This window comes from Podarcis erhardii (assembly GCF_964252035.2).
Source record: "Podarcis erhardii genome assembly, chromosome: 6".
Classification (NCBI taxonomy): Eukaryota; Metazoa; Chordata; class Lepidosauria; order Squamata; family Lacertidae; genus Podarcis; species Podarcis erhardii.
The window spans coordinates 722,312-748,696 of NC_138510.1; the positions used below are offsets into that span (position 1 = coordinate 722,312).

At 54.7% G+C, this 26,385-nt stretch overlaps 1 protein-coding gene across 2 annotated transcripts; it reads left to right on the plus strand.

Annotated features, from left to right (window-relative positions):
- Positions 1–1,747: 1,747 nt before the first annotated feature.
- ZNF335 (zinc finger protein 335) lies at positions 1,748–25,971 on the plus strand. 2 transcript variants are annotated; one of them, XM_081867512.1, is made up of 29 exons: positions 1,748–1,842; positions 3,605–3,703; positions 4,439–4,653; positions 5,032–5,305; positions 5,477–5,554; positions 5,946–6,230; positions 9,946–10,086; positions 10,175–10,330; positions 11,774–12,023; positions 12,140–12,317; positions 14,070–14,182; positions 14,429–14,447; positions 14,761–14,877; positions 15,734–15,810; positions 15,933–16,093; positions 16,807–17,039; positions 17,130–17,226; positions 18,827–18,924; positions 19,026–19,249; positions 20,864–20,972; positions 21,097–21,462; positions 22,324–22,466; positions 22,589–22,731; positions 23,525–23,628; positions 23,774–23,854; positions 24,435–24,518; positions 24,634–24,699; positions 24,851–24,932; positions 25,482–25,971. In XM_081867512.1, the coding sequence occupies exons 3-29, from the start codon at positions 4,447–4,449 to the stop codon at positions 25,598–25,600; spliced, it is 4,005 nt and encodes a 1,334-aa protein (XP_081723638.1). In that variant the 5' UTR covers positions 1,748–1,842; positions 3,605–3,703; positions 4,439–4,446; the 3' UTR covers positions 25,601–25,971. The 2 variants fall into 2 exon arrangements, with proteins under 2 accessions (XP_081723638.1, XP_081723639.1); XM_081867513.1 differs by having other exon boundaries at positions 17,133–17,226.
- The last annotated feature ends 414 nt before the right edge of the window (positions 25,972–26,385 follow it).

Below are 26,385 nucleotides of genomic sequence, written 5' to 3' on the forward strand. Positions count from 1 at the left end.
AGCCAGATATTAACAGTGTGTTATTGGTGGCTGCTGCAAGGGCTGGTGTTGATATGCTGTCGCTGTGGCAACTGGGCAGGCGGCTGGCAGCAAGGGGACCGATGATCGGTGTTTTTTCCTATGTGCACTAGTGGCAGCGTAGGTCAGGCGGGTGATCGATTTTTGGCAATCCCCCCTAAAAAAAAGCTCAGCTACTCACTACTCTGGGCAATCTCCCCCTTTTTTCTTAATTCTGAGTCCCCCCCAAATAGGGGGCGTGTTATACACGAGGGTGTGTTACACATGGGAAAATACGGTATGTCAGCAGTAGTGGAGATTTTTAAATCTCTAGAAATGCCACTGCATTGCCGGGGTTCTTGAGACTGTTTTCTGGGGATCCTTACATACCTGAGGCTTTGGGGGGCGGGGTGACAGCGGCATGGATGCCTCAGGGCAGAGCCAAAGAAGCCCCTGCTGCTCCCCGTTGCCCCAGGCCCAATGCCCACAGCTGTCAACCGTCCTGTAGTTGGCGGGAAACTCCCTTATCCCAGCGCTGTGTCCCACTGCTGTCCCAGATTGATGATGTCCCTTAAAGTTCCCGGGTTTCAAAGGAAGCAGCTCCTCTCCCTCCCTCCCTGCCAGCCAGGGAGGAGGGAGGCTCCAACTGTGTTGCTTGGCTGCCCAGCCCCCTCCCACCAGCCTCGGCCCCCGGGAGCCCCTCCCCGCCGGGACTGGCGGGAACCTCGGACCCTTCTGCCGCCATCCTCCTTGCGGCCGCTGAACTGAGCGTCTCTACCTGGGGCCTCCCCTCTGCCTGTCGCCACTGCTCCTGCTAGGCCGTCCTGCAGCCGCCAAAGGACCCGGATGAGATGGGCAGCCTGGCATGGCCTATGAATTGCTGAGGAGCCTGGAGAGGAGAGCGAGGGCAACCACAGAGAAAGCAGTTCAGAGAGAGGAGGAGGAAGAGGAGGAGGCGGAGGCACGGGCAGGTGTTCCAAGGGCTACAAGGGAAGGACCGCAAGCGCCTCTCCCAAATATTTGTAGTGGTAGACTAGCACAGATGGTCTGATCTGCGGGTTTACTTGGGGGCTATTTCCCCCCCCTTCCTCCCGCCCCGCCTGATGGAGCTGAGAGCTGCAGACGGAGCACGAGAGAAAAGACACAGAACCGCAGCACCATCTTCCTCGCAGCTTGGACTTCCTTTGGCGCCCAAAGTGGCTGCTGCTGGTAGTTATTTCATTGCCGGGCTTCATCGGCTGGCGTCTGGAGCAGCAACCTCTGGAAACGAAGGGCTCAAAGCCGGCGCTGCTCCCCAAATGACACGGCCCCTCTTCACTTCGCAGTTCAGCCGCTGGACTAAACTCCCTCCTCAGCCAACCTGGAAGGCGACAGCGGGGCCACGTGGTCTGAGGCTCCCCCCCCCGCCCCCGCCCGCCCAGGCCGGTCCCGGGCAGGAGCCCCGCTTCCGCCCCGGCACGTGACGCCCAGCCATCATGTGACCCCCTCCGCCCTTCCCTTCCCGTCGCCTCGCGCACTTACGTAACTGACGCCCTCGAAGCCTTCCGCGGAGAAAAAGTAGTTCCCGGCGGGCCGCCAGATTTCTCCGAGGAAACGGCCGGCTTGACGCTTCCCCCGACGAGTGAGCAGCCAGGCTCCGGGGAGAAGAAGCCGGAGCAGCGCCGCCGCCGCCGCCGCCCGCCCGCCCAGCGCCGCCCTCGGAAGTAGTCCCGGCGCCGGCGGGGTCCGGCGGGAGAATCCCTCCGCCGGCGGGCGAGGGAAGCGGCGATGGCGGCCTGGCGGGTGCCGGGCCGGAGGGAGCGGGCGGCTGAGGGGCGGCGGGGCGTCTGCGAGAGGCCCCCGGCGGTAAGGAGGCTGCGGCGGCGCGGAGGGTCCCCGGCGCGCCTGGGCGGGTCTCCGGGCGGCGGGCGAGGGAGGGGGCCTGGCGCAAGATGGCGGCGGGCGGGGGCTCAGGCAGCGCCGAGGGCAGCCCGCCTCGGACAAGGCCCCGCGGGAGGGAAGGCAGAGCGCGGCAGCCCCCCCCCCCGCACGCACGTCACGCCAGGGCGCTGGGCCAATGGGAAAAGGGGAGGCGGGCAGAGGGAGGCGGGGGCGCCCTGGCCTCTCCAGGTGCATTGTGGGAGAATCTCTCCATCCCTGCCCGATGGGCGACCAGGCGGCGCTTGCAGGCCCCCAGCCCTCCCGCTCCCTGGGCTCAGCTGCCTCCTCTGGAATCCTAGGGCTGCAGGGGACCCCCAGGGTCATCTAGTCCAACCCCCTGAGATGCAGGAATCGCATCTGGTATCCATGCCACCCCCCAGCCCCCCAGCAGGGGGAATGGTTGGCCTCTGTTAACCGAGAAATCTGAGGGCTCCCTTGGACAAAAAAAGAAGGACGCCAGCCAGGAATACCAGAGCAAAACAGCAGCCAGTCAGCTTGGTCTTGATTGAAGACTGTGGCAACAGGACTCCCACCTGCCACCAGGTGGAACAAGATGGAAGCCCCCAACAAAGGAGAACCCAACTTTTATTAGCTGCTCATCCCCATGTTACACCCCCCAAAAAACTACATCACAGTTACATCATGAAAGGGGAGGTCTGGTGGCAGGAATCTGAGCATCCTGGACCCTGCCCCATGGTTCCCCTTGCCCTCCACCAAACACCCATCAAGTGGAACAAAAGAGACATTTACATTTCCCTGTTTCCCAGCAAAGTTCATCACACTGTTTTGTCTTCATCTGGGTTTGTTATTTCTGGAATGGCTACCTGTCTGGCACTCGGGTATCAGGATGCCAGGAATTATTACTCAGGCAGAGGGGCTGCTGAGCAGCTGAGCTCACATGTCTAGATGAATTTCTGAAGTTTTCCCAGTGAGCCAGTACATAGATTCATTGATCAGTGAATTCTTACACTTGGTATCGTGCAGCAAAGGCCCTTGGAATAGATAGGAAGAAACTGCGCCGAAGTGTTTTGTGGGGACAAACCACATAAGTCACAAAAGCGATTGTGCTGGTTTTGGCAGTGGGCTGCATGTGCATGATATCTGCTGGAGGGGCAACCCCCCCCCCCAACCTATACATAAATTCCTGCAACACCTCCCAACTCCTACTCAGGACAAAAACCCTTCTCTGCCACTGCCCCCTCCTCTGGAGGTGGCAAAGTAATGAGATTGTCATTTGAATATTAGTTACCTTCCTGCTGCCAATATATCTCATTAGAGATTAGGGGATACACTAGTTGCTTGCTGCTTTCATCTTTGGTTCCCTGATGGAACAAAGAACCTGGAATTTGGTGCACGTCTTGTGTCTTTGAAGCCATCCAGGTTCAGAGATAAGCCCGATTGTATGAAGCTGTGTTATGGAACACAGTGAGCCTTGCAGCTGGATCAATCTATCCCAGCATTTTGCTTTTAAAGTGGCAGCCAGGTGCCCCTTCATGGCCAGGAAGATGCCTCTTCTGGGAGGCCCCACAGGCAGGATCTCATTCCCAGCAGCTGGCATATGACCTCTGATCCCAGGTCCCTCTGATCCAGCCATCATGACTAGTAGCCCTTGGTAGCCTTATTTTCTTTAAGTCCTCTTCTAAAAGCCTTAGGTTTACTGTCTCCTCTCTTCTCTCTCCTTGCCTAGTCTGAGGTGCCCTAGATGTTGGTCGCTTTCTGGCCTCACTCAAGCACAGTTAGAGGAATTGTATCTGGCTCTGGCTGTAGTTGGGATATCCCCATTCAGGTATGTGCCACTAATATGTACCATGCAATGGACAGGCAAGACAGTTCCTGGGGTTGTCATGAGGGGGGCAAGATGGTGCAACCAAAGAGTGTTGAACTGGCCTGGGTGCTGGGTTTGCAAGAGAGCTTCAGAAATATGACTTGGAAAGAGCTGGCATGGATTATAAAATAACAACAACAACAACAACAAACAAACAAACAAACAATAATAATAATAATTTATTTATACCCCGCCCATCTGGCTGGGTTTCCCCAGCAACTCTGGGCGGCTTCCAACAGAACACTAAAATACAATAACCGATTAAACATTAAAAGCTTCCCTAAAGAGGGCTGCCTTCAGATGTCTTCTAAAAGTTTGATAGTTATTTTTCTCTTTGACATCTGATGGGAGGGTGTTCCACAGGGCAGGTGCCACTACCGAGAAGGCCCTCTGCCTGGTTCCCTGTAACTTGGCTTCTCATAGCGAGGGAACCGCCAGAAGGCCCTCGGAGCTGGACCTCAGTGGCTGGGCAGAAGGATGGAGGTGGAGACGCTCCTTCAGGTAGCATTGATTCCATTCCTGATTTTTTTTTGGTGGGGAGGTGCTGTTGCATGAACACTCCTCTTTTGCAGTCAGAAGCTTCTGTTTCTCGTTCCACCTTTCACTAATGGGCAGTGTCAAGTGCCACATCCCAGTAGGGGGCGACTGAAGATTGGGGTTTCTTCCCACCATGACACACACGCTCTGCTTTTCCAGACTTGGCCATGGAAGCAGAAAATGAAGTGGAGAGCAGCAGCGATGCTGCCCCTCGGCTGGGGCAGCAAGAGGAGCCCTCCGAGAGCGGCCTGGGCATGGAGACCTCAGAGACCATGTCTGCAGACAGCAGCGATGCTGCCTCGGTGCCCGTCACCCTCTCGGAGGCAGATGAATCCGGGGTCGGCCAGAGCTCGGACAGTGGAGGGATCTCTCTGGTACGGACCAAGTCTCTTTTGCCTCTTTGGGGCCAGGCTTTCTTCCAGGGTGGGGGACACAGCAGGCCAGGCCCATTCCGCAAGAGCGGAAGATAGCAAGTCTGACCAGGTGGAAGAATGAGAGGCTAGAAGGAAGTCTCCTCTTGCCTTTCCTCGTGGAATGATGGACTTGCCTTTATTTATTTGTGTAGAGTTGGAAAGGGACTCATCCAGTCCAACCCCCTTGCAATGCAGGAATTGCAACTAAAGAGTCTCTGACATATGGCCACCTAAATTGTTCTTCAAATCCTGCTATGAAGGAGCGTCCACCACGTTCCTCTCTCTGCCACCTCTGAGTCGAGTTCCAGCCTCTGTTTCTTCCCCCTCTCTGCCTCGCAGGCCGAAGTACCGGAGAGCAGCTCCAGCACGGAGGCCTTGCCCAGGGCCTACCTGCCGGACTCCTCCTCCATTGCGCAGTCCACCCTGGTGTCCAGCGTCTCCACCGTCAGCCAGTCCGTCCTGGTCTCCCAGTCTCCCCAGGGCCTCGTTCACTCCAGCGTCCTCGCGGAAGGAGCCCCCGTCGTCTCCAACTCCACAGCCTCCACCTCCTCGGATCTGAGTGCCACCATTGACAAGATCATAGAGTCCACCATTGGGCCAGACATCATTCAGCGTGAGCAGGCAGAGGGCTGTGGGCGGGGAGTCCATGGTGGGAGGGTGCAGAGGGAGTCGGGGGAAGCAAACAGACTCTGGAAGTCGCTTCTCACAGCCGTTCTTAGGAGGCACCCCCAAATGTGCCATTTGTGCAGGAGCTGACGCTGGTTCTCTTTATTCCCTGGTTCAGGGTGCATTGCTGTGACAAGTGAGGAGGATGGTGGGGCCCAAACCACCCAGTACCTCATCCTGCAGGGACCAGATGATGGTAAGGAAAGGGTCTTACGCATCCATTTCTTTGCCTTCCTCTCCCACCCTTTTCTCCAAGGAGCTCAAGGTGGCATACGCGATTCTCCCCCTCCTCGTGTGATCCCCACAACAACCCTGTGAGGTTGGCCGAGTGGGGGATTCAAACCCTCTCCCAGGTCCTAGCCCGACACTCTTAACCGCTACACCTCACTGGCTCCAGCTGGTTGTGGTCTACCTGCCTTGCTTCCTTCCTCTCCGGCCGGGAGCAGAATGCGGAGGCAGCCTCAGCCTCTGCCGCTCATGAACTGCGGTGGCCTGAGGGCTCCCTCCTGGCCAGCCCAGAGAGGAGGGAGGGTGTTGGGAGGAGCTCTCCCTTGACCTGGCCCCTGCACTCGCTCCCTTTGCCGCAGGGGCCCCTGTGATATCCCACATGGCCAGCTCTGCCCTGGCCCGCAGCTTGGCCGTGGAAGCCCTTGCGGACGGCCCCACCTCGACGTGCGTGGAGCACCCTGGGCCCCTGGAGCTGCTGGAGCAGCCGGAGCCGCTGGACCAGTCGGAGGAACCCGACCTGGAGAGCCTGGAGGAGCTGATGGAGGTGGTCGTGGTGCAGCAGTTCAAATGCAAGATGTGTCAGCACAAGAGCGCCTCAAAGAGGGTCCTCTTCCAGCACATGAGGGAGCGCCACTTCCAGCCAGGTGCGTCGGGCTCGGCCGGGGCTCGTCAAGCTCCAGGGGCGGAGTGGAGTTTTGGAGCGGTTTGTAGACTCAGAGAGTTGGAAGGGACCCCGAGGGCAAGGCAGGATTGGTGCACGAGGGCATGGAGTCGGCTCTTGCGCAGGCTTGCCAAGAGAACTCTGGCTCTGCACCATCAGCTTCTGTAGTTTGTGTGCAGTCAACTTTTGGGAGCCTAGGGGGGAGGGCGAGGGTTAGCAATATGAGAGGGAGGGGAGGTTCTGTGGCACAAACAGGGCAGTATAAGAACATAAGAAGAGCCTGCCTGGATCAGGCCAATGGCCCATCTAGTCCAGCGTCCTGTTTTCACAGTGGCCAAACAGATGCCTCCTTTGGAAATCCTGAAGCAGGATTTGAGCACAAGCGCATAACTATCCCTGCTGTGGTTTCCAGTAACTGGCATTCAGAAGCGCCGCTGCCTCTCACCCTGGAGGCAGAGCAGAGCCATCCTGGCTAGGAGCCCTCGGTAGCCCTCTCCTTCTCCTCCATCAATTGACAAATCCTCTTTTAAAACCCTCCAAGGCGGTGGTCTTCACTGCCTCCTGCGAGAGGGAGTTCCATAGTTTTACTCTGCATGAAGAAGGACTTCCATCCATCCAGAGTCTTCCAATGTACAGTACTATTGGGCATCCACAAGGTCCAGCGTCATGAGAGAGGGGGGAAATACCTTTCCCTCTCCAGTTCCTCCAGGCCAGGGATCCTTTTCTCAACTCTGCTGCTTGCAAGTCAAGCTGCTGTACAATGGGAGAGATGGCAGGGGCACAATATATGGACTCAATCCAAATCAAAAATTTAAAAAGGAGTGAAAATGTTTTGATGAATATATGACAAATATTGCTCAAAAAAAGATATACTAATAGATTAAAATGTGGAGTACTGGGCGGAAGAAAAATTAGTAAGGAAAGAGAATAAGAATATATAGATGATTTGAGAAGATTGTAGAATGCAAAGATTATTGTAAATTGTATAATCTGGAGGAAATCGAGTGGGGGCAGAGGGAAGTGGGATGAGGGAGAAAAGAATAATATGATGGATTGAGGAAATAGAAATGCAAATGTATGGGGGGATGGGGAGGAAATGGTGTTGGCTTTGGTACGTTTGTATTGTAATGTAATATTTGAAAACTTATATATATATATATATATATATATATATATATATATATATGCTTTCGTAGATTTTCACGGGTACAGGAATGCAGGTTTTGGTGTCCTCGGGTGTCTTCCCGTGTAAAAGTTGGGGTGTCTAGGCGACGTTTCGACGAGGTCTCACTCGTCATCTTCAGGCTGGTGCTTTCGGCTTCTTGTTACTGGAACAGAGCAGGATCTCAGTGTTTGAGTTCCTATAAATACTGTAGAGGGGGTGTGGTGTATAGCCTCCAATGTTCTGGGCAGAGAGGAAGTTCCCAGGCTAGTGTGCCTTTTCTTCTTTTGTTCCTTAATTACTTGAGAGATATCTTGAGTGATTTCTTGAGTGATATCCTGAGTACCACTTAGGTGGGTCATTAGGTGTGGATTAGTTGTTAAAGTCTTTGTGTCTTGACCTCTTGAACTTTGTGAAGAGTTTTCCTGAGAAGATGGCTGTACTGTACTTAGTTGTGCTCTGGCTGTACTGTACTTAGTTGTGCTCTGGAACACCACTCAGACCAATAGTCAGCTCCATAGGCTCACCTCTACAAAATCTCGCTAAATTTCTCGCCAAGCAACTTCAGCCCTATGCAGAATCCATCTCTTCACACGTACCAAACTCCTTCCAGTTCATAGAAACAATCAAGAAGCAAAACCTACATCCTAATGACCTACTTGTGAGCTTCGATGTTGTATCTCTCTTCACACAAGTGCCCATTAATGAAGCCTTGACAGCTATTCAAAACAAATACAATCCCCCCGAATACATCTTGGACCTGACCAACCACTGCCTAACCAACACGTACTTCATCCACAATGGACAAAGATACAAACAGATAGAAGGAGCACCTATGGGATCACAACTCTCACCGGTCATCGCAAACCTGTACATGGAACACTTTGAAACCAATGCTTTAGACAAGTCAGAACACAAACCCAAACTTTGGCTCAGATATGTTGACGACACCTTTGTAATTTGGCCACACGGGAAAGAAAAACTGGATAGCTTCCTCACACATCTCAACAACTTACACCCCAAAATACAATTCACTATGGAAATAGAAGCCAACAACCAACTTCCCTTCCTTGACGTCCTAATCTACAAAAAACCTGATGGCTCCCTAGGACACACTATCTACCGGAAAAAAACACACACCAACCGCTACTTACATGCACAATCACACCACCACCCTGCACAAATAAACTCCGTAGCCAAGACTCTCATCTCCAGAACCAAACGCCTGGCTGACAAAGACCACTTGACAACTGAGTTACAGAATCTCTCAAACGTGTTAATTGCCAATGGATACCAGCAAAACAGGATTACGAAGCTAATCCAAAAGGAAACACCCCCCAAAAACCAAGACACAGAAGAAAACAATGGCATGGCCCTCCTTCCTTATATCAAGGGCACTACAGATAAAATTAGCAAAATCCTCCATAAACACAATATCAAAACAGCCTTTTGCACCAACCAAAAAATAGCCAATATCCTCAGAAACCCCAAGGATAAAATCCAGTTGGAAAACCAAGGGATCTATGAAATACCCTGCAAAGTCTGCCCAGCCACGTACATTGGACAAACAAACAGACGAATAAATGCACGTATCGCAGAACACAAGAATGCCGTCAAAAAAGAAGAAAAAACTTCCTCTCTTTTCCAACACATGAAAGAAACAGGACACGAAATTAATTTTGCAGATTCCAAATTGCTCTTTAACACGGAACATCACCACAAGAGAATAATCATGGAAGCCATCGAGATAGAGAAACACCCTCACAACATGAACAAGCGTGACGACACATCCCGCTTGCCAGACATCTGGAAATTAGCCCTCCCCACAAAAACTGACACCAGATCCAGAGGCACACAGAACGCCAACACCAATCAACCACACCAGACCCAAACCCAGACCCTCTCCACAGATGAATTACAGACACCATCCAGTAGCCAATCCATGGTGGCACCTCCGGATGCTGCACCCCCCTGCAATCCCTACACAGATCTGGCTGACACAAGCCACAAAACCACAGCTCGCCCCTATACACGAAGCCAAGCCAGAGCACAACTAAGTACAGTACAGCCATCTTCTCAGGAAAACTCTTCACAAAGTTCAAGAGGTCAAGACACAAAGACTTTAACAACTAATCCACACCTAATGACCCACCTAAGTGGTACTCAGGATATCACTCAAGAAATCACTCAAGATATCTCTCAAGTAATTAAGGAACAAAAGAAGAAAAGGCACACTAGCCTGGGAACTTCCTCTCTGCCCAGAACATTGGAGGCTATACACCACACCCCCTCTACAGTATTTATAGGAACTCAAACACTGAGATCCTGCTCTGTTCCAGTAACAAGAAGCCGAAAGCACCAGCCTGAAGATGACGAGTGAGACCTCGTCGAAACGTCGCCTAGACACCCCAACTTTTACACGGGAAGACACCCGAGGACACCAAAACCTGCATATATATATATATATATATATATATATATATATATATATATGTAAATATATATGGACTGAATCGTGCTGTTTCCTCCCCACTAGCGTCAGCCCCCGGTGTGAAGAAAGGGCGCCCCCGGAAGGGGGCTCCTGTGCCCAAGGCCCCGGAAAAGAGGAAGGCAGAAGAAGCAGAGGACGAGGAGGAAGATGACATTGTGGACGCAGGGGCTATCGATGACCCTGAAGGTATTTCTCACGCAACCCCCTAGCTGCAGCCCCTCCCCCGGCTCCCCCGCCCCGCTCACCTGGGCCTGCCTTTGCCACTCTTCCGCAGGGGACAGCGATTACAACCCAGCGGAGGACGAGCCCCGAGGGCGCCTGCCCAAGACCAGCAGCCGCCCTGTGCCCACGTCCAGCGAGGAGCGGCTGCGCCGGCGGCCGGGACGGCCCCGCAAGTTCCCCTGCCTGGAGGTGGTCCCTCAGCCAGAGGGTAAGCAGTGGTGGCAGAGCAGGGAGAGGGTGCGGAAATGCACACAGAGGTGCGCTCCGAGGGGCAAGGTCAGCCCCACCTGCACGGCATGGCGGATTCTCCATTTTCCACGTCATTGCCAGATTTAGGGCCAAAGTGAAACACTTCCAGTTGCTGGCTGCATATCAGAAACGGAGGCTTTCAGCGCTGACTTCCCTCCTTCCTTCTTCTGGTTTTTTATATCACATATAATTTTATCGCTTAGGAGCATGTATAAATGTAAAATGCAACACATTATGTGTATGTGGAGTATGTAGCCGGAAAACTAATAAAGATTATTTGGAGGGAAAAGGAAAGAAAGAAACGGAGGTTTTCAGATTCTCCAGGGGATGCTTTGGCGCCCCATTGGAGTTCGGTGGGACTACTCACAAGCAAATAGGCGTTCTTGCAAATAAGTGTGTTTCACAGTAGGGCAGTTTCTTCTACTCAGCTGCTGGTAGGAGGTTGGCAGAGCTTGCTGCCTTTGAGGGAGCCTCGCTCAGATCCCCCTCTGCCCGCTGTGGGTCGAGTCGCGAGGGGAGCAAGGCAATGGCACCAAGCAAAGACATGGAGAGGGTCCCCTGGGACATCAGAGAACAAGTTTGCTCCATCTCCCTGTCAGTTTGCATTTCTTGGTGCAGAAAGTATTGATCTGATGTGTAGAGATCTTTCCTATTCCAATTAGTTCAAGAAGGTTCTGGAAGCTTTTCTTTGTGAAAGAAACAAGCAGAAGGGTCATGATGTTTGGGTTATTCCTTCAGAGAAGCTGAGTGCAGCTGATGTAAACTGGTTATCTCTTCTGTCAGGGTCATGCTGACCATCATAATAAGGCCAGAAGGAGTCTAGGCTTCACTTTCTCTTTCTACCTGTTTTCTTTCTGGTGTGCTGTTCTGTATAGCATGTAGCATTAAAGCTTAGACTTATAAGTTATTGTAAGCTTAAGTGAAGTCTGCTGCAACTGGACTTCTTACAGACAGGGCCAATCCTGAATGTATTGGACTTCTAACCATTGTGCTCATTTGCCTTCAGTAGCAGTAAAGCTCTGCTGGATGAAATATTCATTCCCTCTGGTCTATTTTTGGGGAATCCTGCAACGTGTTTAGGTTTTTCCTCTGCCAACTGTATATGTTGGAGCTCTGCTCTGGATCAATAGGAGCAGAATTCAATGACACTCCCGTGGGACAGCCCATCACATATTTGAAGATGGTTCCTTTGACACCTGTCAGTCTTCTCTTCTCCAGGCTAAACAGATTTCTTCATGCTAAATAGTTCTCGTCCTGGTTTTTTATGCTCTCTTTTCCTTCCCCTCCCCCAATTCGCACAATGGTGTTCCTGGATTGGCTTTGCGCTTGCTGTGGCTTCAGGCCCCCTCCCCTTCCTTCCCCCCCCCCCCAACTAAGCTGACTGACTGTTTCCCTTGGGCAGGTGGCGACACAGAGCCCGTGGTCTCATCCCAGGGCCTCCCCCAGGGCGACCCCCAAGGCCCCGAGGCGGCCAGCTCCTCGGACCAAGTGCCTGTGGGGGGCGAAAGCCACGGGGAGCAGGCCGTGAGCCAGTCCGACTCCGAAAACAGGGACCCTTCCTCCTGCGAGAAGCTGGAAGCTCTCCCCCGCCGGCGCGGCCGTCCCTGCCACCGCTTCCTGGGCAAGAAATACCGCAAGTACATCGGGCGAAGGTGATTGGTGGGGACGGCAGGCGGGGCTGGTTCCGTGGGGCTCCCTGCAAGAGACCCTGGGGCCTCCGTGGGGCTGGGCTCTCTGCGCTGAGCGCCCCTGTGATGTCACGCCGCAGGTACTGTTACAAGTCAGCCAAGCCCTTGATGCGTCCCTACCTGTGCCGGATCTGCGGCTCCCGCTTCCTGACGCCCGAGGACCTGCGCTTCCACGTGAACTCGCACGAGGCCGGAGACCCCCAGCTCTTCCGCTGTCTGCAGTGCAACTACCGCTCTCGGCGCTGGTCGTCCCTCAAGGTGAGCTGCTGGCCGCCTCCTCCCTTCTCCCGTCTCCTCCTAAACGCCACTGAGCAGGTGGGAGGAAGACAAATAAATGGAGAGCAGGGGACGTTTAGGTATTCATTTTCTTTTCCCCATCTGCCTGTAATAAATAATAATAATAATAATAATAATAATAATAATAATAATAGTAGTAGTAGTAATAATAATAGTAATAATAATAATAATAATAAAATTTATTTATACCCCGCCCTCCCCGGCCAGAGCTGGGCTCAGGGCGGCTAACAGTAAAATTACAGTAAAATCATAGTAGGGGGGGGAAACCACACAATTTAAAATACAGGTTAAAATACAATTTAATATGCAGCCTTATTTTAAAAATAGCCCATAGATCAAAACCATAAGGGAAGGGAAACATAAGGGTCAGACTGAGTCCAGACCAAAGGCCAGGCGGAAGAGCTCTGTCTTGCAGGCGCTGGAGAAAGATGTCAAGGCCCGCAAGGCCCTGGTCTCTTGGGACAGAGCATTCCACCAAGTCAGGGCCAGTACTGAAAAGTCCCTGGCCCTAGTTGAGACCAATCTAACCTCCTTGAGGCTCGGGACCTCCAAAGTGTTGTCATTTGTGGACCTTAAGGTCCTCTGCGGGGCAGACCAGGAGAGGCTGTCCAGTTGGTACAAGGGTCCTAGGCTGCATAGGGCTTTTAAGGTCAAAACCAGCACCTTAAACCTGACCCTGTACTCCACTGGGAGCCAGTGCAGTTGATAAAGCACTGTGTAATTTTCTGTTCACTTCTGTCAAGCGAGCATTAAGTTGCAGGTCCGCTGCATAGAAAAGATCTATTAAAACATACGAACAACGAATTTGTACAATCAAAACATCACAGCGCAAGGCCTTTCTTTGAAAGCAATCTGTTCCCTAAAGCCTGTTTGAACACGAAAGTCTCTGTCTGCCGGTGGGAGGACAGCAAGGACAGAGTTCTCCAGGCGGGGAGTTCCAAAGTTGCTTGTCATCAGCCAGTGCTGAGGAGGCCCTGTCCTGCATCCCCCGCAGACCTGCCTGAGAGGGAATTGGGACGGAGAGAGGGGCCTGTGGGAATTTGCTCCAGTGAGCAGGTGGAGAGAGGCCAAGGAGCCAGAACCACCCCAGGTTTATTTTTTAATATTGGAAGATTAGGAAGACCATGGTGTGAGCCACTTCATCTATACTTCATTTAGTCACAGCCACCGTTGAAGCTGCAGCATTTTAAGTTTCCTTTGATGGATTTGTACATACAATCGACTTTTTCTGCTGTTTTTTCTAAAAGTAATAAACATATATTTAAATATATATATATTCATCTGAGGTAGCAAAATATGATACAGAACAAACAATGAACTACAAAAATGGTTCTAACGTAACAGATGAACTCCTTCACATGGGGCTGCTCTGTGCCGTATATACCTTTACCTTTACCTTGTACCTATATAGAAGAAATGAAGTTATTTGCATGGGCCATTTTAAAGTGCAATAAGAAATCACAGGTCAAAAGCGAAATATTTATTTCATAAAATCTGCTTTTAGTCTACTGCTGCTTTTAACTTCTCTAAAACTTTTGAGAAATATTGTTGTCAATTTTTCTCGGTGATAATTTTGTCAGCTGAAAATCTCAGGGCTGCTCACGGCATCAAAATACATTATGAGAACAATCAGGTGGTATATAAACTTTCTGAAACAAGCTAGATGGAAGTGCCTGGCGCTCTGCTCCTCCAGCCTCCTCCTTCCCCTTGCAGGAGCACATGTTCAACCACGTGGGGAGCAAGCCCTACAAGTGCGAGGAGTGCGACTACACCAGCGTCTACAGGAAGGACGTCATCCGCCACTCGGCCGTCCACAATCGCGACAAGTAGGTGTCCTCGGGGGCCCCGGCATACGCAGGCGGGCAGCAGAGGGGTGGCAGCGGGGCCTCCCCTCCCATGTCCAGGTCACGGGGTGGGTGGCTGCCTGTCAGGGGTTCTTCAGCTGACATTCCTGCATTGCAGGGCGTTGGGCTAGATGTCCCCTGGGGGTCCCTTCCTACCCTACGATTTTGTGATTTCTCAGTGGCCTCACCTGCTTCTTCTTCCCTTCCTTCCTTTGTTTTTGTTTTTAGGAAGAAGCGAGCTGACCCGGTGAGTGTCCTCCTTCGCCTCCACCTGACTCCTGCGTGTGAATCTTTCTTGGCTCCCCAAGGGGGCGTTCCTTGCTGTGTGTGCCCTCATGGACAACCCTGCGAGGGAGGCTGCTTCTGCTTGGGAACGGAGAGGCTGTGACTTGGCAAAGCCACACACAGAGTCCAGAGCAGGACCAGGAGGGGAGCTTCAGCCCCAGAATAAGGGCCAGCTCTCTGGGCTGAGCATAGCCAGCTGCTCCTCATGGGGTGGGGGGGGGGCGTCTCACCTGAGCCAGGCAGTTCTGACCATACCGTAACCTCTCTCTGGGCAGCCCCCCAAGCGCAGTTCCTTCCCCTGCCCCGTCTGCAGCCGCGTCTACCCCATGCAGAAGAGGCTCACGCAGCACATGAAGACGCACAGCACGGAGAAGCCCCACATGTGTGACAAGGTGGGTGTCAAAGCGGGGGGGGGGGCCCTCTTTGGCTGCTGCATTGTGCCTGGGCATGGGGGGCAGGTGGCGAGGTCCGCAGCTGCCACCCTGCATCAGCGGCAGAGGAAGCCGCTTGGGCGCCTGGGGTGGCACGCCCATAGGGGCAGGGAGCACCACGGGGACTCCGAGGAATCTGCCTGCCGCCTCCCACTCAGCTGCCCTACAGCTGTGGGGGGGGGAAGGCAGTGGGTGGACTGTTTGGGGCAGCGCAGAGCCTGCGGGCGCCCAAACCACTGCCTCCCTCCCAGGAGAGACGCGTGGCTCAAGCGCGCTGCAGGCCCCGCGCTGAGTGCCCCCCAGCATTTTGTCACCCTCCTCAGTGTTGACACCCGGGTTGGACCTGTTAGGATATAGTTCCGTTCCACCTTTAGAACAGGCATGTGGAGTTGTTGTGTGTCACATGTCTGTTTACTTCCAGCACAGTCGGCTGGGAACTTCCGTTGTATATTGCTTTTGTCTATACTGCTGTTTGCTTGGACACAAAGGGAAGCAGACATGTTTTTCCTTTGTTCCTGATGCTGAATAAACGCCTGTAAATATGCTTGCATATTCCACCACTTCCGTTGTGAAGAGTTACTCACTCTGGTGATTAGAGGGTGCTCAGTCTCTGAAGTCTTCCGAGGCTCGAGTCCCTGATAGATGCTGTTCTGAGAACCAGAGTTTGCCCAGCAGCCGGCCGGTGGCTGGAGCCAGCTGGGGGCTTGCCAATTGCCCCCGTTCCCCCAACGCATCCCAACATGACCGCCCCCACCGCCCCCCCCTTCCTCCGCCCCTGCCCTGCATGACCTGAGCCCTTCCTTCCTCTCTCCTGCAGTGCGGGAAGTCCTTCAAGAAGCGCTACACCTTCAAAATGCACCTGCTGACCCACATCCAGCCTGTGGCCAACCGCCGGTGAGCACCCCCTGCATTGCCCTTGCGGGGTGGGGGGAGGAATAACGGGGAGCGACAGCTGTACACATAGGCCGCCACCCCCCATTGGCCCCGGTGACGGCCGTCTCCTCCTCCTCCTCCAGGTTCAAGTGTGAGTTCTGCGACCACGTCTCCGAGGACAAGAAGCTGCTCCTCAAGCACCAGCTGCTGCACATCCACGACAAGCCCTACCGCTGCAGCCTCTGCCCTTACGCCACCGTCCGGGAGGACTTCCTCCTCTCCCACATGGCCGTCAAGCACACAGGTGAGCAGCGCCATCGCATCTCATTGATTACTTAGGTTCACAAGATAGAAGCACAAGTACTATAAGACTCACTTTTTCCCTCCTAAAAAGTAAGGGGAAATGTGTGTGCGTCTTATGGAGCGAATGCAGGCTGCGCAGGTATCCCAGAAGCCAGAACAGCAAGGCCTGGCTGAGGAGGAACATTTTCACCTGGCACCTACAGGTGTGTAATGAAGGCACCAGGTGAACCTCCCTAGGGAGAGCAACCCACAGATGGGGAGCCACTGCGGAAAAGGCCTCCCCCTGGACTTCACTTGGAGAAGGCACACAAAGAAGGGCAGAGGCAGATTTGGGGCAGCAGGACCAGTCCTCCCCCCCCCCCCCTTGGCTGGGAGATGGCAGAGAGGACATTGCAGGAAGAGGGCTGGCGCTCGCTCTGCCCTCTTCCTGGGAGGTTTCTAAGCAGGGGTTGGACAGCTGTCCTTCAGAGATCCTTTGGCTGAGATTCCTGCATTGCAGGGGGTGGGACCCGGGGGTCCTCTGCAATTCTGTCTTTAGGACTGTTCAACGTGTGTGAACAGTCCCACTGGGCTTTTTGGGAATCTTGCTTCCCGCAAAAAGGAAAGGGGGGGGGCAGACTCCCTCCCCAATTGCCAAGCTGTCCCTCCCCCCCCCCCCTTGGCACCAGCCAGGCAGGCTCCATCCTCACCCCGCTGCTGCTGTCTCCCCTGCAGGCGGGAAGCCCTTTGCCTGCGAGTTCTGCCACTTCACCACCAAGCACAAGAAGAACCTGCGCCTCCACATCCAGTGCCGCCACGCGGAGAACTTTGAGGAGTGGGTGCAGCGACACCCGGAGGAGCCCCCCTGCCGCCGCCGCCCCTTCTTCACCCTCCAGCAGATTGAGGAGCTGAAGCAGCAGCACAGCCAGGGCCAGGCGGCCGCGGAGGCAGCGCCCGCCAGCTCCCCCGTGAGTCCCCGGCCATCGCCCCCCACCTCATTTCTGCTGCCCCGTCCTTCCCACCAGCTCTGAGCTGCCCTCACCGCTTTCTCCCTCCAGCAGGTCACCTACCAGCCTGCCCAAACCCCGCCTGCTCCAGAGCCCCCCATCCTCACGCAGGAGCCGCTGGAGGCAGCCACCATCATCTACGAGCCAGGTAGGGACGGGCCCATCGAGTGCAGCGTCCTCTTCTCACAGGGGCCAGCCAGGTGCCCCACTGAGAAACCCACAAGCAGCAGCCCTCTCCCCTCCTGTGGTTTCCAACAACTGGGATTCAGAAGCCTTTCTGCCTTTGCCTGAGAAGGCAGATCATTGCCACTGTGGCTAGTAGTCAACAGTGGCCCTCTCCTCCTCCTCTTTTAAAGCCATCTAAGCTGGTGGCCGTCACGGCCTCCTGTGGGAGGGAGTTCCACAGTTTAACTCGGCACTGCATGAAGAAGGACTTTCCTTTTTCTTCCCACATTCGGCTTCACTGGATGTCCGCAAGTTCCAGTGTCACGAGAGAGGGAGAGAAACTTTCCTCTATCCACTCGTTCCAAGCCATGCAATAATTTTATAAACTTCTGCCATGTTGCCATTCCTTACTTGCCATTCCCCAAAGCTAAAAGGTCCCAAATGCTGCAACATTTCTTCATAGGGGAGTCAGATTTTATTGGTCAACCAAATACCAGTTACAGTGGTACCTCTGGATGCGAACAGGATCGGTTCCGTAGCCCTGTTCGCATCCTGAAAGGAACGTAAGACGCGACTGCGTCTGCGCATGTGTGGGTCGCGTTTCGCCTCTTCCGCACATGCACATAACATCATTTTGAGCGTCTGTGCATGCGCGAGCAGCAAAACCTGAAAGTAACACTCAACCTGAAGTTTATTCATCCCGAGGTATGACCGTATAGCCAAAAACAAACATACAAAAAACAGGTCTCAAAAACATGCAGCACATTGGGGTCTCACTCCACCCCCTTGATAATGTGGCTGGCCCTTTTCTGAAGGCGTGTCCTGGAGCAGCAGGAGGGGAGATAGAGAGGAAGCGCAGAAGGGACCCTGCAGAGTTTGAGCAGGAGGTCTCCAATCTGAGCGTCGCCATTCTGCCAGCGTCGGAGGACCCAGCACCAAAAGAGCTTTCAAGATCACTGCCTTCCTTGGGTGGAACTTGTGAGATTTCAGCCAGCCTGCCTACAACTGCATACAGTGGGACCTCGGAAATAGTGTCCCGGTTTGCGAACTTTACCTCGGTCTAAGAACGGAAGCTGAACTGTGGAAGGGCACTGGCAGAGGGAGGCCTCATTAGGGAAAGCGCGCCTCGGTTTAAGAATGGTTTTGGTTTAAGAACGGACTTCCGGAACGGATTAAGTTCGTAAACCGAGGTACTACTGTACAGTCATACCTCGGGATAAATACGCTTCAGGATAAGTATTTTCGGGTTGCGCTCCGCGGTGACCCGGAAGTAACGGAGCGTGTTACTTCTGGGTTTTGCCGCTCGCGCATGCACAGACAGTCAAAATGACGTCACGCGCATGCACGGAGGCGGCGACACGCGCAGTCGCGTCTTACGTTCTGTTCAAGATGCGAACGGGGCTCTGGAACAGATCCGGTTCGCATCCCGAGGTACCACTGTATTGTTGAATTTGCGCAAGTTGCAATCGTACTGTACTCTCAAGCAAGCAAGCCCTCCCTCCCTCCCTCCCTTGTGGCTGGCTAAGGGTGTAGAAATGTCAGGAGCAGGAGCCCAGCTGACCTCCCTCTTGCTCCTCCCGCAGATGTAGAAGGCTCTGCTGAGCTGGCCACACAGACAGCGCTGGACCTCTTGCTGAACATGAGCAGCCAGCGGGATCTGCCCGCCAGCAGCACCCTGGAGGTGAGGCCGGGGAGGCCTTTGCAAGCCCCAGCTCCCTGGTGGGCCCTTCCAGCTGTGCCATGCCATGACCCACGGCTGCTTTCTGCACCCCCCCCCCACAGGTGGCCGTGGTGAAGGCCGACGGCTTCTCCAAGGCCTCCGAGCCCCAGGGGCAGCAAGAGGAGGAGGAGGAGGAGGCCCAGACCAAGGTGCTGACGCTGCACGTCACAGAGGAGGCAGCCCTGGAGGGCGCCGAGATCCAGCAAGTCACCCTCCCCTTCAGCAGCAGCACGGAGTACAGCATCGTTGCCCCAGGCGAGGAGGAGGCCACCAGCACGCTCTACGGGTGAGAGCAGAGTAGCCGGCCGCCTCGAGGCAGAAGGGAGGCAGTGTGGTGCAGTGCTTAGAGTGCCAGGCTAGGACCTGGGAGACAAGGGTTTGAATCCCCACTCAGACACGAAGCTCACGTGCCATCTGGCATCCCAGCCAGATGGGCAGGGAATAAATAATAATAAAATTATTATTATTATTATTAGTATTATTAGTATTATTATTATTACTACTATTTATTTTATTTATTACTTGGACCAGTCGCAGCCTCTCAGCCTCACCTACCTCAGAGGGTGGTTGTGGAGATTAAATGAGGGAGCTTTGAGCTTCTTGCAAGGAAGGTGAGAGATAAATATATTGGGGGAGGTAGAAGGTGGAGCTTGTACGGCCTTCTCAGACCAAGACTCCCTCTGCATTCCTACTGCCCCTGTGGCTTCAGGGTTTCCTCTGGATCCACATGATTAATAATAATAATAATATAATAATAATAATAATAACAACAACAACAACAACAATTTATTATTTATAGTGTGCCCATCCGGCTGGTTTCCCCAGCCACTCTGGGCAGCTCCCAAAAGATTAAAAACAGAATAAAACATCACACATTAAAAACTTCCCTAAACAGGGCTGCCTTCAGATGTCTTTTAAAAATAGGATAGCTGTTTATTTCCTTGACATCTGATGGGAGGGCGTTCCACAGGGCGGGCGCCACCACCGAGAAGGCCCTCTGCCAGGTTCCCCGTAGCTTTGATTCTTGCAGCGAGGGAACCGCCAGAAGGCCCTCGGAGCTGGACCTCAGTGTCTGGGCAGAACGATGAGGGTGGAGACGCTCCTTCAGGTATACTGGACCGAGGCTGTTTAGGGCTTTCAAGGTCAGTGCCAACACTTTGAATTGTGCTCAGAAATGTACTGGGAGCCAATGCAGATCTCTCAGGACTGGTGTTCTAAGGTCTTGGCGGCCACTCCCAGTCACCCGTCTAGCTGCTGCATTCTGGATTTTCTGAGTCGCCTTCAAAGGTAGCCCCACATAGAGCACATGGCAGTAGTTCAAACAGGAGATAACCAGAGCATGCACCACTCTGGCAAGACAGTCCGCAGGCAGGGAGGGTGTCATCCTGCGTACCAGGTGGAGCTGATAAACAGCTGCCCTGGATACAGAATTGACCTGCGCCTCCATGGACAGCTGTGAGTCCAGAATGACTCCCAGGCTGCGCACCTGGTCCTTCGGAGCCACAGTTGCCCCATTCCGGACCAGGGAGTCCTCCACACCTGCCCGTCCCTTGTCCCCCCAAAACAGTACTTCTGTCTTGTCAGGATTCTACCTCAATCTGTTAGCCGCCATCCATCCTCCAAAAGATGAGATTTGGGGTAACTGAAAGACCCCCCTCACCACCCTTGGCTCACTCTTCTGCCTCTCTAAGAGCCTCCTGGTCAGGAAAGTGGCCCACCTGGGCCAGCATCATGTTCTGGCAGAGGCCAACCAGATGCCCCCAATGGGAAACCCACAAGCAGGATCCGAGCACAAGAGCAGCCCTCTCCTCTCCTGGGGCCTCCAGCAACTGGCCTTCCGAAGCACCGGCCATCGATAGGCCTCTGCTCCTCCATGAGTTTGTCTGATGTCTCTTGGCAGGGAGGGGGAGAGTCCCAGCGAAGTCGTCCAGGCGGTGGTCAGAAGCTGCACCCTGAAGGATGCCACAACTCCCAGCAGCACGCCAGAGAGCCAGCAGCACACCGTGGAGGTGAGGAGGAGGAGGAGGAGGAGGAGGAAGAAGGGGCCTGTCTGTTGCCCAGGGAGGAGGGAGCCCAGCCCAGCCCCGGGTCCAGGAAGTGCCGCTCTAACCAGCCTCCCTCCTGTCCCTGCAGATGAGTGGGGAGCGGCCAGAGGCCCAGTGCAGTGTCCCCTGGCCTTTGGTCCAGTGCCTGGCCTGGCCGGCCCACAAGGCCGTTTCGCTGGCCCCCGCCGATCAGGAACCGGCCCCCGGCAAGGGCAGGCCTCCCACCAGGCAGGGGGCACCCAAGCAGGCCTCCGGCAACGACGCTTCCCCCAAGAAGCTGCCGGCAGCCCCGGCGGGCAAGGTGCCCTCGGCCAAGAAGTTCTCCTGCAAGATCTGCATGGCGACCTTTGCGGGCCGAGCGGAGATGGAGAGCCACAAGCGTGCCCACGTCGGACCCAGCGCCTTCAAGTGCCCCGACTGCCCTTTCACGGCAGCTCTGTGGCCCGATGTCCGGGTAGGTGGAGGGGGGGGGTCCCTTGCAAATGGAGGTGGAGGGGGCAGGCGGCTGGGAAGTGCCCACAGTGCTGCGGCCAGAGGAGAGAGGCCTGGCACAACTGCCGCTCTCCCCGGGTGGCAACGGGGAGGCAGAAGGGCAGGCTGCAGTTGGAGAGGCCCCTGGGCTCCCAAGCTGGGGGGGGGTTGGGGTGTCCCTGAGTCACCCCTCAGTGCCACCCCCCGCAAGAGAAGGTCTGAAGGTCCCCATTCAGGGCCACTTTGCTCTGTGTGGGGTGCATTAGAAGATTTGGGGAGGGCTCTGATGGACTATGCAGAATTGGCGAAGTTGACACATAAACTGCGTGATAAGGACAACTGTGAATTTTAAGAAGAATGGGAACCATTTACGAAGTACTTAAAGAAACAACAAAATGAACTGGGCTCCTTGGCAGGGTTTGAAAAACATGCACAAACTTTTTATTGGTAACATATAGATAGATAAATTAAGGATCTTTACAATTTTATAATATGCAGAGAATAACATGTGCTGAAATGCCGGAGAGAGGAGCTGAGGGAGGTTTTTCTTTTTTAGGGGGGAGGGGGAAATGGGGGGGAATGAGGACGATGTGTTTTTGGTAAATTGTTATGTTGAAATTCCTAATAAAAACTATTTTTTTAAGAAAAAGATTTGGGGAGGGCTCTTTCCTGGGGGGAGAGTGGCTGAGCAGGTGACTCATCTGAATTGTGGGAGTTGATTTAGGGAGCTGCCCCAGGGGAGGGCGAGGAGGAGGGGCCCCCGGGCTTCTCTCTCTGCTCCCTTCCTCCTCCGATGCCCGAGGCCCCTGACCTGGTTTCTCCCTTCTCCCCCCTCCCAAACCAGAGCCACATGGAGCAGCACGCCAGCCTCAGACCCCACAAGTGCCAGCACTGCAGCTTTGCCTCTAAGAACAAGAAGGACCTCCGGCGCCACACCCTGACGCACACCAACGAGAAGCCCTTCGCTTGCCACGTCTGCGGGCAGAGGTGGGCGAGGCCGCTGCTGCCAGCATGGGGGGGGGCATTTCCCTTCACACAGCAGAGCCACCCTAGGGGAGCAGGGAGTCCAGCTCCCCACCTCAGTCTCTCCACTGTTCTCTCCTCCACAGGTTCAACCGCAACGGGCACCTGAAATTCCACATGCAGAGGCTGCACAGCGCAGAAGGGGGGAAGCAGGCGCCTGAGCTGGCCCCCAGCGCCTCCCAGACCATCATCCTGAACAGCGACGACGAGGCCCTGGCCATGCTGCAGAGTGAGCAGAGCAGAGACTCCGCCTCCCTTCCTCTCCCTGCTGCCCATCGGCCACAGGGCGGGCAAAGGGCGCGTCTCTGCTCCTCTCAAGAGTCCCAAATTGGGGGCCGGGGGGGGGGGGCAGAAATGCAAAATGGCGCTGTGCACAGCTGAGACCACTAGTTCCCCAATTGGGGTTACCTAGAGGGGTGCTAAGAGGCAAGGGGCAGTGGGGGGGGGCACTGGAGGGCCCCCCTCCAAGCACATCCATCGCCTACATAGGATTGAGCAGGCTAGAGCCTTGATTGAAACACCTTCCCTGCTTTGTATTTAAAGTTTTACTGCTCTTTTCACTTTCAAGTCTATTTCCTTTGGTCACAGATGGACACATTTATAGTTCTGAGTTGTCACAGGATGCCCCATAATTGGCAACAGCTATTGCTTTTCTAATAAATTAGTTAATGTACCCCTGTGGTAGGTGAGAGACTGCACCTGTTTGGCAAGCAGCTGTGTACGTGTTTCCTTCACCCTGACTTTGCCGTTAGTCAGAATGCATACAAATATCTACCATGCTTGATTTGGGGTTTTTTTGCATTCCTTCGCACTCTTCTGAATAGTGCTTTCCAGGGGGCACCGGGAGTGAGTTTGTGGAATCAAGGGGACGGCGACCCCCCAAACATTTGGGGAACTTGCAGCCTCTTGCACGTGTGAAGACGGCAGCGGTATGCCTGCCAACCGCACTCACCAGAGCGCGCGCGCGCGCGCTCTCTCTCTCTCTCTCTCTCTCTCTCCCCCCCCCCCTCCCCCCCCAACAGCGACCCTGCAGTCCGGACAGGCTGTCCTGGCTCCAGAGAGGCTCCCGCAGGCCCTGGGGCAGGAGCGCATCCTCATGACACAGGAGCAGAGCATCCCTGGCCAGGTGAGGGGGACAAGCAGGCCAGAGTCCCGGGTCCCCTCCCTCCAGGCTTCTGCGGCCTGCATCTCCATCGCATGTGAATCTGGGCGTGGGGCGGCAGTGGTGGGTCTTGGGGCCCAGAGCTGAACCCCCTTGTGACTCTTCTCAGGAGGATGCCGCCTACATCCAGGAGATCGTGACGACGGCAGACGGACAGATGGTGCAGCACTTGGTGACGGCAGAGAACCAGGTAGGGCAGTGGCAGTGGGGGGGGGGGGCAGAGCTGGCCTGGCAGAAACTCAGGATGCCTCAGGGCATTCTTCTTCACGCAGCGCACAGTTAAACTGTGGAACTCACTCTTGCAGGAGGCAGGGGCGGCCAGCAGCCTTTGAAAGAGGCTTTGATTAAATTCGCGAAGGAGAGGGCTCTCGATGGCCCTGTTCTGCCTCCACGGCCAGAGGCAGCAATGCCCATTTCTGGGCACCCCAGGAGGAGAGAGGGCTCTTGGGCTCGCATCCTGCTTGCAGTCGAAACAAAATAAAAAAAATCCTTCCAGTAGCACCTTAGAGACCAACTCAGTTTGTTACTGGTATGAGCTTTCGTGTGCATGCGAAGTGTATCTGAAGAAGTGTGCATGCACACGAAAACTCATACCAGTAACAAACTGGTCTCTAAGGTGCTACTGGAAGGAATTCAGCAGAGATGCAGAGGCTTGTGGGATTTGATCAGAAATCATGTCAATGACTCAAACCCAGTCAAAGCAATGCTTTCATTGCTTTGTCATAATTCCTCATAGCGCTCCCACCTGAGCACCACACCTTCCCTTCCAGGTCCAGTACATCATCACCCAGGATGGCGTTCAGCACCTCCTGCCCCAGGAGTACGTGGTTCTGCCCGGGACACATCACATCCAGGTGAGACCCAGGGAGCAGTTGCCTTCCTTCATTCCTTCCTTCCTCTCCCTGCCCCCTGCTCAACAGATCAACCCACCTTTCTCTATCCCACACCCCCCCCGTCTCTCTTTTCCAGCTGCAGGACGGCCAGATCACCCACATCCAGTACGAGCAAAGCGGTCAGTTCATGCAGGAGCCCCAGGTAGGAGAGAGGGGGCATTTGGCAGGCCCTCTTCCCACTCCACGTGTTTTCAGCAGGAGGGTTTGGAAGCTTATGGGGTGGGGCAAGGGAATGGGGCTGGGGCGATGCCTCCCAGGGCTGCTGCCCACCCTGCCCGCTTCTTCCTCCACAGATCCAGTATGTCCCCGTGTCACCAGGACAGCAGCTCCTCACGCAAGCTCAGCTGGAGGCCGCAGCCCATTCTGCAGTGACAGGTGGGTACAGGGAGGGGGGAAGGGGGGCTGCACATCCTCTGCCCGTGTCTCTCAAACGTGGGTCCCCTGCTGCTGTTAGACTACAACTCCCATCAACCCAGGCTAGCAGGACCAGGGGTCAGGGACGATGGGAGTTGTGGTCCACATTATCTGGAAGGGGCCAGCTTCGTCCAATCAACTCATGGAGCAAGAATGCAAATGGAGCCTGTTTAGTTTGCACAAGTTGCAGAATTTGGGCTGGGGGGGGGCACATTCTGCCTCTTGCTCAGCTGCCCCCTCCTGCCCCTGGTTTCACTGATCTCCCAACGCAGTTACAGATAGGTAGCCGTGTTGGTCTGCCATAGTCAAAACAAAATAAAAAAATTCCTTCCAGTAGCACCTTAAAGACCAACTAAGTTAGTTCTTGGTATGAGCTTTCGTGTGCATGCACAAGCTCATACCAAGAACTAACTTAGTTGGTCTTTAAGGTGCTACTGGAAGGAATTTTTTTATTCTCCCCCAACGCAGCTTCTTCTTACCTGTTTCCTACCCATCTCTCTCTCTCTCTAGCGGTGGCTGATGCCGCCATGGCCCAAGCGCAGGGCCCGTTCAGCACAGACTGCGCAGCGGACCAGATCCACGAGCTCCAGCCGGGGGTCCACTATGACATCATCACGCTGGGAGACTAGCAAGGGGGACCTCATCCTTCCCCTACCCCCCCCCCAAGCATGGACCTCTGCTTCCTCTTGGCTCTACGGGGGATGAGAGGGGGCCTGGCTGCATTGGCAAACAGGATCAGCACCCTGTCTGGATTGTGCCTTCGCGCCACGACCAGGAACGCTCAGTGTGCCCTTGCTTCTCGGAAGGAGCTGCTCCCTGGGGCCTGGCAGGCCCAGCTGCCCCCACCTGCCTGCCTGCCTGCCAGTGGCTGAACTTGAAGCTGTGGGTGCTTGAGCCCCAACTGTAGGCCTGGGGGGGGCGCCTTCCCCCATGGTGTGGGGTTTGCTTTGCTGGCCTTGACGGCGCCTCTCAATAAAGGCACAGGACTGCCTGGAAGCGAGATCTGTGTTGGCGCTGCCTCTTCCTCCTCCTTCCCCCTCCTCCCTTTGTCTTTGCCACCTGCTCAGGTGACCTTGACTCTGGCCAGCCATCGCCCCCCCCTTTCCCCCACCCCTGGAATTAACCAACTGGTGAACAGGCTAAATCCCGTGTAACTCTCCCTCCAGTACAACCGCTGTCTCCCTGAGCCCGTCGCTTGGCAGTTGTTTACATGGGATTATAACAGCTAATCTGGGGCTTTAAAGAGGGCCATTTTGCATTATACTGATTATCTTCCGGGGGGGGGGGGCAGGTTGGTGACCCACCCAACTTCTGCAGGAGGACACAGGCAGCTTCTCATTCTTGCAGGACGGGTGAGCAGCCTGCCAGTCAGGGTAACAGTCTGTGAGAAAGTTCCCCGTCTTCCTGCAACCCC

Coding starts and splice junctions, on each gene's coding strand:
- ZNF335 (XM_081867512.1), top strand. CDS start 4,447: ATGGAAGCAGAAAATGAAGTGGAGAGCAGCAGCGATGCTGCCCCTCGG. Junction 16,094..16,806: donor CATGGCCGTCAAGCACACAG/GTGAGCAGCGCC, acceptor TCTCCCCTGCAG/GCGGGAAGCCCTTTGCCTGC. Junction 17,227..18,826: donor CACCATCATCTACGAGCCAG/GTAGGGACGGGC, acceptor CTCCTCCCGCAG/ATGTAGAAGGCTCTGCTGAG.